Source organism: Sitophilus oryzae, unplaced genomic scaffold, assembly GCF_002938485.1.
Source record: "Sitophilus oryzae breed Bouriz unplaced genomic scaffold, Soryzae_2.0 scaffold_829_pilon_pilon, whole genome shotgun sequence".
In the NCBI taxonomy this organism is placed as follows: Eukaryota; Metazoa; Arthropoda; class Insecta; order Coleoptera; family Curculionidae; genus Sitophilus; species Sitophilus oryzae.
Genome location: NW_022147449.1, coordinates 1,291,465 through 1,304,575, shown reverse-complemented (window position 1 = coordinate 1,304,575; position 13,111 = coordinate 1,291,465). Strand labels below are relative to the sequence as shown.

At 30.2% G+C, this 13,111-nt stretch overlaps 2 protein-coding genes across 2 annotated transcripts; one reads left to right on the top strand and one right to left on the bottom strand.

Annotated features, from left to right (window-relative positions):
- The first annotated feature begins 92 nt into the window (after positions 1–92).
- Positions 93–3,551, top strand: LOC115889708 (shematrin-like protein 2). Its single transcript, XM_030909770.1, has 3 exons — positions 93–150; positions 3,077–3,305; positions 3,389–3,551. Exons 1-3 carry the CDS (start codon positions 130–132, stop codon positions 3,487–3,489), a joined length of 351 nt encoding a protein of 116 aa, XP_030765630.1. The 5' UTR covers positions 93–129; the 3' UTR covers positions 3,490–3,551.
- A 2,523-nt stretch (positions 3,552–6,074) lies between these two features.
- Positions 6,075–10,906, bottom strand: LOC115889712 (annexin B11-like). The gene is made up of 3 exons (XM_030909779.1): positions 10,786–10,906; positions 7,370–7,592; positions 6,075–6,310 (listed from the first exon to the last, which is right to left on the bottom strand). Exons 1-3 carry the CDS (start codon positions 10,798–10,800, stop codon positions 6,201–6,203), a joined length of 348 nt encoding a protein of 115 aa, XP_030765639.1. The 5' UTR covers positions 10,801–10,906; the 3' UTR covers positions 6,075–6,200.
- Positions 10,907–13,111: the final 2,205 nt, after the last annotated feature.

Below are 13,111 nucleotides of genomic sequence, written 5' to 3'. Positions count from 1 at the left end.
GGTCCAAAACTAAAAGTGCCGTTATATTTTTCAGTTTTCGTTGTCAGCTGTGGAAGTTTCAGTGATTTTAGTGTTATAGGATATTTTTATTTGTGAAATAGAAATATTGCGTTTGGATTGCAAAACTAAATGTGGAAGTTTTATTGCAATGTAAGTAAGCGTTTGTCCATTTTATATTTTATTTTTTTCATACCTACGACAAATATATCTACATATATTGAAATTTTATAATTGGTTTTATTTAAAAAATGTTAGAAAACAAGCTTGTAATCCTGTAATTGACATAATTGTTATGTAATATATTCCATTTAAATGTAATATATTACTTTACAATTAAAAAAATGTACATTTATAAATATATTAAAAATATATACAGGCATTAATTGATTTTTTGAGTGCGAACAAACACGAGAGGCGCTTTATTATTTACTTTCATTTCTTAACATGACAGATGAAGTTCTAAAGGGGGATGTTTTGTGGTTAGAAATCAAAAGTTTATTGTTTTATAAGCTGAATATTATGCTTTCTCTATGGATACAACAGACTACCGCAACCTGTTGCTAGGATATTTTATTAATTTTAGTTGTGTTTTTTGGATATTGTGAATGATCGTAAACTAAAAAGTATAATGTGTAATTGAAACCACTAATTTATTTCACTAATTGGGAGGTTCTGAATGAAGCTTTAGAGTTTCCAATTTTCGGGATCGGGATCCCCTTTTGAAATCACGGGATAAGAATCTATAATCCTTGGATCCCGGAATTGGCTATCAGAATGAGAAATTTAATCTAAAGAAATACTTCTAACAACGTTGTGCCGTACAATGTTTACCAACGTTGTTAAAGTCAGTTCCGGTAAAACTGGAAGGTAGGATCAAGAACAATTGTATACGTCAATCAATCATAATTTATGTCATATATTAACATACCAAATCTCGTTTTTTATTTGAAAAATTAAAATAATTATAATAGGGGTGAGCTACTTTTGAGACGCACACGGTATAAAATGACGTCATGGTCAAAGCTCTATGCTTTGAACTATATTTTCCTGTGTTATTAATTAATAAGTTGAGTTTTTTGAAATTTTAGAAATCTTTTGGAGATTTAGTAGCTCTGATTATAGTAGAAAGATTAAAGAAGAATCGGCAACACTGTTAATAATACTCCACTTGAAGCATATAAATTTAATATATTAGTTATTAATTTTTAATATACTTATTTTATTCTTTAATCAAATATAGTACCAAATAATCGAAAAAAACGGCGTCGAAGAAGGCTGGGTAATGACAATCGATGTTAATTTTTGAGAGGTCAAGACCTAGACGTCATTACTTGGCCTGTATTCTTATTTGTTTTTTTAATAGCGTCTACTGCTCGTTTTTCTTAAGAAACTGATAATTTATTTTTATGTTAAGTAAAAATACGAGGGGTAAACCGCAGAGGAATTATGGTGTACACTATGAAGGAATTCTACAGGAATTCCAAGGAATTACGAGGAATTCCAAAGAATTCCATAGGAATTACTAGGAATTCCAATTATTTCCGTAAGAATTCCAATGAATTCCAAGGAATTCCTTAGAAATTTAGAGGAATTCCACAGGAATTAAGAGGAATTACAAGCAACTTTATAAAAAATTAACGAACATTAGTAAACCATGAATACTATAATAGGTAGTACTAAATTTAAAGAAAAACGTTTTGCAGGCGATTTTTTACTATCCGTTTTCGCTTCCAAAATTTCCCAATATCAAATATCTACAGGTTAGATATTCTTTTAATTTAATATTGTGCCCTCGAATATATATCTAAAATATTTTCCAATAGTACGGCCGAACCACCCCCGAGAGATCTACTTATAACGTTCCCTGATTTCGCCATTTTAGAGAAACCCTCATAAGATTTTTTTATTCAGTACTCAGAAAGTGTAAAGTTGATTTTTTCATTTCCTCGGAATAATACCTAGGTATATACTATAGGGAAATTAATACAACTTTAGGTGCACTTCATCAATGATACCATGCATCATCTTATGGAATTTACTGGTGATCGTATTATGACGTGCAACTGAAGTTTTATTAATTTCCTTTCCTATAGATACGAGTATAACTAGGTACCTATCATTTTCAAAAAATTCCGAGAAAAATTAATTTTAATAAGTAAGTGCCGACATATTTCCAGTATTTTTACCTCATGATCCCCTATTAATCCTAAAATTTAACTAAAAAACGTAAATCTCGTAATAGTACTTTTTATTGTTAGATCTAGTACTTATAGAGACATTAGACATTTATAAAAATCACCAGAAAATTCATAGCGGAACTGCGAAACAGCGGTGGCAACGCTGGTTCAGACTGAAAGAGTTACCGAGTTCGTACCAAGGAATTCCAAGGAAGATCTTGAATGATTGACCTTGACCTTGAAGACCAGGAATTCCAAGGAATTCCGAAGGAATTACGAGGAATTCTGAGGAATTATTTGAGTAAAAGGAATTACGGTGTACACTTTTCCCTCTGCGGTTTACCCCTCGTAAAAATATTTTCTTTTTTTAGAAATTGATATGTGTAACTGGAAACGTTCTATCTTTTTTTTTATCTTTTTATAATTAGTGTTGACAAAATTTATGTAATTTTTAGTTTACTTTATATCAATTTTTAGTAAAAGACGTCGAGAGATTGACCTCACCAAAATTATCATTCTACAGTCTTTTCCACAATCCTTGACGCGGTTTTTCTTTCGATCGATGAGGTCATTTGCTAAAAATTAACATAAAAATTAACACTAATTATAAAAATATTTAAAAAAGACAGAACGTTTCAAGACACATAAATCTATTTCCAATCAATTTTATTTTTTCTCAAATTTTAAACTACACCATTTAAAAATCATTTTACTCAATATAAAAATAAATTACAACTTGCCATATAAATTACAACTTGCAAAAATAAATTACAACTTGCTTAAAGTCAACTGACAGTAAATGCTGTAAAAAAATAAAGAAGAATACGTCTTTGACGCCGGTCTTTTCCGATCATATCGGTATTCGGGTACTATTTTCTCATAGATTATTTTTATTTTAGTTCTTCCTATTATTCTTTCTTGCTTTTATTGCAATCGGTTCCTGTGGAACAGAAGTTGTTCATGATGCTGTAGAACTCATTGACGGCTCTCATTTGCAAAAGGAAGATACTTATCTGCCCAGAAAGACAGTAAAAAGGGGCGTCTATGGATATGGAGGATACGGATATGGATACGGACACAGTTATCCGCATTATTCCTACTCCTTTGCTCCATTATATAAAGATTACGGTAGATTACTATTAAATTATATCATATTAATCAAAAATTATCTTAAAAATGTATGTATTTAATGGATTTTTTTTTTATTTTAGATTATTACGGAGGATACGGACATGGATTAGATTACTATCCGTATTATTCAAGTGGATATCATGGGTATGGAGGTATTGGAGGCCATGGATACTATTGGTAAATGATATGTGTATGTGTATATGTACTTACGTACTTTGTTCTATGTATATACGGCAAAATAAAAATGAAGAATATTTAATATTTTTGTTATTATTAACTATCTTACCAGTCCTTAAAGACACTTGAAAGTTGCTCTTGAAGAAACTTGAAAGTTGAAAGATCACAGTACAACATCTATGAGTTTTTTTCACAACATAAAAATTTTAAAATGTAAAAATTATGTACTTTAGCAATTTGTTTTAGATTTTATTTTAATTTTCAGTTAAAACTATAATATCTTGATATGACATGAACACAGGTATATATTAAATTTAGAGGAACCAAAACAGAATAAATCCACTGGATGCCAAAATTTAAGGAAAAGAGTTAGAGATATTTCTTTTATCTATATCTATCAGCCCAGAAAATATTTGCACTTCTTTTAAGACTCAACCTGCATAGATTTAGCTACTGTTTTGGCATTTCAATTTGAGAATTGTAGTATGCAATGTTAATAAGTTACTATAATAAATCCTGTATTACTGAAAAAAATGGCGTCCAGTTGGCTTGAAAATGACTATTGATGATCCTATATATTTTCCATATAATATTACAAAATATAATCTATATTAATATATAAAATCCTTTGACTGACATACTGATTAATCACGATCCTGCTCAAACCACTCAACGTAAGAAACTAAATTGTGTCATACAGGTTGATTCTAGGGTGTAGAGGTTCGATAAGAAGGGATTTTTCGAAATTCCAGTTCTAAGAGGGTGAAACCACCCCTCAAATATTACAATATTTTTTGTTTAAAAAACGGTCAAGTTTTCGAAAAAACGCGTACACGTACATTTTATTTTGTTTTTTTACAAATTTTAAGATTTTTTAAAAATATATACACGGTGTTCCGAGAAATCTGGTCATTGATTAATCACGATCCTGCTTAAGGCGCTTGACGTAAAAAGCTGTTTTGTGGAAAACAGATTGACTTTAGGGTGTAGAGGTTCGATAAGAAGGGATTTTTCGAAACTCGAATACTAAGGTGGTGAAACTATCCCTAAAATATTAAAATATTTTTTATTTAGAAACCGGTGAGTTTTTCGGAAAAACTCTTTTACAAAAAGTTTTTCGGAAAAAAATCTTTTACAAATTTTAAGATTTTTTATAAATTTATACAGGGTGTTTCATAAAATATGACCACTGAGTAATCACGATTCTGCTTAAACTGCTTGACGTTTAAAGCTGATTTTTGACAAACGGATTGACTGTGGGGTGTAGAGGTTCGATAAGGAGGAGTTTCTCGAATTTCAAATACCAAGAGGGTGAAAACGCCCCTCAAATATTACAATATCTGTTATTAAAAAACGGTTAGTGTTTCGGGAAAATGCTTGGACCAGCATAATTTATTTGGATTTTTTACATATTTTGAAATTTTTTAAAAAATCATACAGGGTGTTCCAAAAAGTTGGGTATTTCTTAACCACGATTCTGCTTAAACTGCTTGACGTAAAAAGCTTATTTTTGGCCAACGGATTTTTCGAAAGTCAAATTCCAACGAGATGAAACTACCCCTCAAATATTATCAAGTTATATAATAATATCGCCATATTGTTTTTTCTCATGCTGACATAAATAATCAATAATAACTAATGACTCTCTAATCGATTTCCAAATTTTTTTTTCTCAAATTTAAACTACACTATTTAAAAATAATTTTTACTGAAATAAAAATAAATTACAACCTTATTAAGGCCCACTGGCAGTAAGCGCAATTAAGTTCAATTTGCTCTTTTAACCAAGGTATTTACTTAATTACGCTAATCTTATCGCGTACACAACCACTATTTATTTGCCTTTTCACTAACACATATTAACTAGTTCCAAGGGTTTGATCTGTTTAAGCCTTCTGATGTGAGTTGTGTGAGGTTAGGTAGCTGGATGTACCTGAATGGCCTCAACGTTGACGTGGTGGTGAAGTCGTTATTCGTGTCTCTTGGCGAATGAGGTAATAGTTTGGGTAACTGTGTCCACTTCCAAGTCCCTGTGGAGGTCACGGTTTCGGAAATACCCAAGGGGTGTTGACAATTCTCCTTAGTACTTGTTTTGGAATGGCTGAATAATTTCTTGATCGCTTTTACTAGCACAACCCCACAATTGTATGCCATATGTCCGTAAATATGTATGTAAATTAATACAGGTTTGAGAACCTGTTGGTAAAGTAGTAATTTATTATGTATTGATAACGTTGAATTTCGTCCAAGAAGCATTTTTTTAAATTTGATTTTTAGTTCTTCGTTTTTCTTTTTAATGTGGCTTTTCTAACGCAGCTGAACCGAAAAATAATGTTTTAAAAAATTTACTCAGGAAATTATTGGACAGAGACTGTATAATAAGTGAAATACTAAAGTTCATAATAAACTGAGTTTACGAATTTAAGTTGATATATTTATATACAATTTGTTAAAGAAATCAAGAAAATTGGGCTAAAAATAAAAAAAATGTAACATTTTAATCCTAACCATAAATTTTTCTTTATTACATTTGAGTGTACTTTCATCAAATAAAAATACTTAAACTGGTATGCAAAATTTCTTTATTAAAAAAAATTGTAAATTAAATTTAAATTATTATTTATATAAATAAGGTACAAAAATTTACAAAACGGTACAAAAAATTATGACAATATACATATTATTTCACTCGCATATGTTATACCAGTAAGTAGTTTACCAGTAATGCCCATGACCATATCCATGACCGTATCCTAAAGAGTAATATGGGTAATATCCGTGTCCGTATCCGTGTCCGTATCCATGACCGCCATATCCGTGATATCCTTCGTAAAAAAACAAAAATTAATACTCAAATTTTTTTTCTTAAAACTACTGGAAAATACCTTAGTTACTACTTCATTTCATAGCCATCGCTGACGGCGTTTTTTGTCGATCATATTATACGGGGTGTGCCAGAAATAAGTGCAAGTACTTTAACTGGTAGTATAGTTCAACCCCTGAAACAGGCCTATGAGGTTCTTTTCGCGAAAAAAAATTGCAAATTCCCAATTTTTTGAAATTTTTTTTAGAAATTTTTTTTTAGAAATTTTTAATTAAAAAACATAATTTCTTGGTAGTTCCAAGAAAATCCAGAAAAGTACCAGTGATTCTCAAAATTTTAGCAAAAACTATTTTTTTTTGAAATTTTTAAAGTAAAATAACAAATAACTCTGTTATTTTGGACTTATTTGAAAAACGATAAAGAGAAAATGTGTTTCTTTTATCAAGATCTTACCACCCCTTAAAATACCTGCACTTACTTCTGGGACACCCCCTCTCGATAAAAGAAACACATTTTCTCTTATACCTCTGTTGCCATATTATCAAGAAATTATGTTTTTTAACTAAAAACTAAAAAAAAATCCAAAAAGAAATTTTTTTTGCCAAAAAAAAATTGCCACCCTGTATAACATGCATCATACTTCAACAAAACCCGCCTTATCAGAATTATTTTTGTGTTTTTCCTGTTGTGAAAAATTAAATATTAATTTTTATTTCTAGAAAAGCGAGATACAAAACAATGATTCCACTCAATGGGCATTTGTAAATTAACGCTTCAAAAATTTGCTAAAACAGTTTTTTGCGTATTATCTCGAAACAACGTTTGTGAGATAAGATGGGTTTGGTTTGGTGGGATATTTTTAAAAAGAGTAAGAAGGGCCAGCAACCGGCTAACGTATACACAACGTTTAGTTAAATTCTCACCAACGTGTGGACGAGGTTTCAACAAAAGTTTCGCCTGTTGTCCGTTTTACCCAGTCGTACAATTTTTTTTTTATTTTCACAGTTGGCATCCCTACTTTAATTTAAAGTAATAAGGTAATAATAAGATAAATATTTACCATATGATTTGTAGATTGGATAAACGGAATAACTGTAATGTGGGTAATGATATCCATAACCATATCCGCCATAGATTCCTCTTTTAGCTGTTTTCTTTGGAGCCACGGCCGATTCAGCATCAGCGTCGTCGATTTCCTTCTCAATCTGCTCAGCTTCAACATCAACCTCTGCAGGAGCCGACATAACGTAAGCCATTGAGATCAGGAGGAGCAATACAGCAAACTATAAGGGAACATCAATTTGCTTTTAGTTATTATGAAATAATAAGGATTGTCCGAATTGTATTCGGAAAACTTCGGCAGCATATTTTAATAGAAATAAGTAAAAATATTCGTATAAATGTATCTCCTAAAGTGCTTCGTGTTAGTACCCTACACCCTGTATCTACAGGGTGTAAAATGGAGCGGAGCTGTTGTTACACCTGAATAGCATTAAGACGCCGATTTCTTAACATTGTTGACACAATAAAGCGGTCATCACGATCCGTGGTATATCTCTTTCTACCAGTTCCAGGTCGACTACGAAAGGATCGAGTCTCCTCATATCTCACACACACTCTTTCGCATCTTTGTACCTCTACTTATAATCGAGAAACTCTATACAGGGTGTCCCAGAAATAAGTGCAAGTATTTTAACTGATAGTATAGTTCAACCCCAGAAACACGCCTAAGAGCTATTTTCGCGAAAAAACATTTTTGAAAATTCGGAATTTTTGGAAATTTTTTTAGTTTGTATTTAAAAAAAATAATTTCTTGATAATATGGCAACATAGGTAGTAAAGTAAATTTACAAGAAAGAAAATCCAGAAAAGATCCAGTGGTTCTCAAAATTTTAGCAAAAAATCATTTTTTTTTGGAAATTTTCAAAGTAAAATAACTCCGTTAATTTGGACTTATTTGAAAAAGGATAAAGAGAAAACATGTTTCTTTTATCGAGATCTACCACCCCTTAAAATACTTGCACTTATTTCTGGGACACCCTGTATATCTAAAATTAACAGATTTTGTAATATTTCAATTTGTTTCAACAAATATTAGATTTCAGTGTGGTAAAAAATGTCAATGATGCCATTGTTTCTGAAGTTGAACAACTAAAATTTGGAAGGAGAAATTTATAAAATTGAAGGAAAAGGTATATGTAAAGATATTTTAGTTAGATGCTATAGGGTGTTCAAAATATAATTATGAATTTCAACTACTCACAATTCAAAAATGTCACTAAAATGAATTAAACTAAAATTCAATAATAATTCAAAATAAAATTCAAAATTTTGATAATTATTAATTTTTTGTCATTGGCAACTATGTTATAGCGTAATTGTATTAAAAATATGGGTAAAAATAGAAAAAATTGGAATAAATCGCAACTATTAAAAATACGCATATGACATAGTTAATAAAAGTTGAATAGTTTTGTAAAATCTGAATCAGAAAAAATGACAATATATAGGCTGGGCCATTTAAAAAATTTGAGATTTTTTAAATTTAAGTAGTTGAACTTCATAAATATATTTTGAACACCCTCTGTAGCATCTAACTAAAATATCTTCACATATATCTTATTTTTTTCATCTCTATAAAATTCTCCTACGAAATATTAGTTGTCCAACTTCAGAAACAATGGCATTACTGACAATTTTTTTACCACACTGAAATCCAACATTTGTTTAAACAAATTTAAATATTACAAAATATATTAATCTTGACAAATAATATTATATATAATAAAAAATCGGTAAAAAAACTTTTAAGTTAAACGGTTTTATCTTATGTGCACTGAAAACTAGAAAATAATAATAACAATTAGGTATTTTGAACTTCTAGTTCAAAAATATTTTAGTACTAGGCAGAATAGCTTTTAGGCATATTAGACTAAAATAAAAACGTGGGGCCCCTCTGAAATCCTACCTATGGCAAAGCATATCTTTATACTTTGGTAGATCATGAGCTCGGCGTTCGCTGGTGAAGCCGCCACGGCTGGTTATTGATTGTCAAAATCTCCAGTTACGATTATAGTAAGTCGATGCAATCCACACTTAGTATAGAAGAAAGTATAACAGGAATAGTTAATGTGCCCCACGTTTTTATTTTAGTCTAATATGCCTAAAAGCTATTCTGCCTAGTACTAAAATATTTCTGAACTAGAAGTTCAAAATACCTAATTGTTATTATTATTTTCTAGTTTTCAGTGCACATAAGATAAAACCGTTTAACTTAAAAGTTTTTTTACCGATTTTTTATTTTTGTTTGTTTTTTTATTTATTGTTTCCAAGTTGTTCCCACGAGTAATGGACATTTTAACGGTCGACCCCCCCCCAGAGGTCCAGTAGAGGGGCAAGGCTATAATATACAACAAGAGGCGCCCAATCTTGGGGGGAAAACGCTTGCGACATTACATTTTAGCCACCCTAATGCAATACAGTCCTCAGCACGTTTTAACCTATTACCTTAACTTGGGTGGTAAAGCTACCGCTAACTACGTAGGTACATCAAATCACCTATTTTTTTTTATCTGTCCTTCTAACGTCACACAATCTTGGACACAACTGTTCTGGACACGACTACTCATGCCCTCACCTAATACGCCATTTTGTAACGACGTCCATCTTGGATTTTAAATTTTGTCATAATCACAGTATTCTACTAATGTACCTACCCATATTGAGGGGGTTGTGGAAAAATATGAAATCCGCCATTTTGTACCTGTGGCCATCTTAGATTTACAATGTTATTGATATTACTATATTGTATTGTCATCGGAACTAAAGGTGTGTACCAAATTTCAGATCAATCTGACAACAGGAAGGTAGTTAAATTTCAATTTCTAATTTTGATCCAAATAAACAAACAAATAAATAAATACCGTACGGGTCGAGCTAAATAAAACTGTTTAAAAAGGTTATAGAATTTTACCCAGAATCTAAAAATAAAAAATAGGGTGTTGCATTTAAAAAAAAATCCGCCACACTTTTTTTAAGCATCCTGTATACTCTATAATCATTTTAAAATGTCTAAAAAAATCTTAACCTTCCCTATAACTTTTATATTTAACATTTTTTTGTAAATCTCGAAACAAATGTATCGTTGACTCACCCTGTACAGAGAATATCAGGATACCCTGTTTAGTGCTGTAAATTCTGGTATTATAGACTGTCGAATTGTTGGAGAAATTAATCATATAACTCTAACTATTAAACATTCAGTTATGATAAAATTAAAAAAAATATCCGCGTTGGATAAAAAAAAAATAAATTGCGTTCATTCGCTATTAACTCCAAAAAACCCCAAATACAATTTTTTGATTTTCTATTGCTCTATTGAAAACGAAGCCTCAAAAACACATTTTAAATTTTGAAATAAAATTGAGTTTGATTGTCTTATTGTACCGGATAAATATATTATGATAAAACACTCACCGAATATTTAGCCATTATGACGAAACACACAATAGAGCCAATAAATCGGCAAAACAGAATTTTTCAATCTCTTGTAAATGTTACAAATTTAACTGATAATCGCGAAAACGCGTCGTCACTATTTATACGAACCGCAATGGAGTACGTCCATCCCTGTGTCAAGGTCTGCGGTACGCCGTCTATGGTGGAGGGTCTTCGCATCGTTCAGAGGCGTTCGTGTAGGGTTAAGTAATCGCTAATACCACTTTCTGACAAACAGGTATATTATAGTTTAATAAATAATTGTTTTCGCCTATCCGTTATCTTTTTGAAATTTTGTTAAAAACGAAAAAATGTCGTTTTTGTTTGAAATTTTAAATAGACAGAATATGACATGAATGGATAGGCATGATGATAAACAGCAGAATATATTTTTGGACTGAATGAAAACTTTTTAAAACTTTTGTTGGAAATCCTTTTAATATTCATTTATAAACTATAATATCTTGATAGAGGATTAAATTACTAAATTTAGAAGAACGAAAACAAAGAAAAAATGCAGTGGTTCTTTAAAGGTAAGCAAAAAATCGTTTATTTCTAAATTCTTAAAGGAAATGACTCTTCTATTTTGGACTTTTTGAATAACGGCAAAGAGAAAATATGTATCTTTTATTAGAGATCTACTCGCCCTAAAAATATGTACATTTATTATAGACAAAACTCACCCTGTATAAATACCATGTTGCAAAATATCGTTTTAGTAGAGAAGAAAGAGCTTTCCTGCACATTTAACCAACCTCTATACCGGGTGGTTTTCAAAAGTAAATTAAAAAAAAATAATAAAAAATGTATTTTTAATAAATTGTATAACTGACTAATAAAGGAATGATACACAAGTTTTTGATACGATACATACATAGTCGGCTTGACCGATTTTGAAGAAATTTTATCTATATTCAGTAGGTCTGAGAATAGGTTGTTATCTATTTCTTATACCCCTAAATGATAAGGGTGGTCCAACCCAATTTTTTTTATTTTTTGGACAAAATTGTTTATTTTTATTTTTAAATTTTTACCCTTCAACCCCTATTTTTTAATAGCGATATTAGTAATTCAATAATTATAATTTGATAACCAATTGTTTTTACAAATTGTTAGAATACCTTAAATTAAAAACGTGGGTATGATTGTGTATATACCGGGTATAATGGTATTTACTTAGATGTCATTGGTGTTTACCCAAACTCAATATACTATTTATTGACCTTTTGGGTATATACGGGGTGAAAAAACTTGGGTATTTACTCAAATTTCAATATACCGGGTACTTGCCCATCACTGACCTTAAACACAGCAATAATTCTGAAATTGGTAAAGAGGTTAATATATATAATAGAGTAACAATTATTTTCAGATATTTTTTCTCTTGTTTATTTATTTTCCTACGATTTTTTCACAATATGAAAACAATATTATAAAAAATATAGAAATAAAAATAATAGAAATACAAATATATAAAAAATATGTTATGTGTTATCAAAAAAAAAGGCGATTATAATTTTCGACAATCGATTATAATTTTATCGAGTTCAATCTCTAAACATCATTTAATATTGACATAAAACTTAAAAGCCAAAAATTAACACTAACTATAGAAAGATTAAAAAGGATAGAACGTTTCCAGACTATCTGTCTCAGAAATCTGTTAGTAAAAAAAGTAGAAGAGTCTGGGCCAAGTAATAACGTCTAAAGCTTGACCTCGCCAAAATTGTTACCGATTGTCCTTACACAGCCGTCTTTGACGCTGTTTTTTTTCGATCGTATTGTATATATTTTAATGAGTAAAAACAAATGAGATACGAGGTACAGAACGAGGAATATTATATTTTTTATTGTAGAAAAAAGTAATTATGAAAATTCTTGCATAAGTATTGCATTAATATGTTATTACAAATTGTTTTTTCTTCATACATCACTTAAAGAAGTTCGAAGTGTTTACGTTGGTGTCACAAGAAAAAAATAGATATCTGGATTGCCGTGAAAATAATTATTGCAACTCATTACGCGAAGCTATTTAATATAGTAAAAGGAATTATATTATTGCGTATCTATAAAAAATTGCACACATAAAATGCCTACATTATTTTAGTTTCATGGGCATGTATTTCGATTTATTCAAAAAAGAAAAGTGATATAACGCGTTTAACTTAAAAATTTCAATATATTTTTTTCATCATTCTCTATTGCTTGCCACAATAACTTTTTTATTTTTTCAGATAAAAAACGACATTTTGTATGTTATTAACATGACATAAATCAGGAATGATTCATGTATTCACTGTTTATG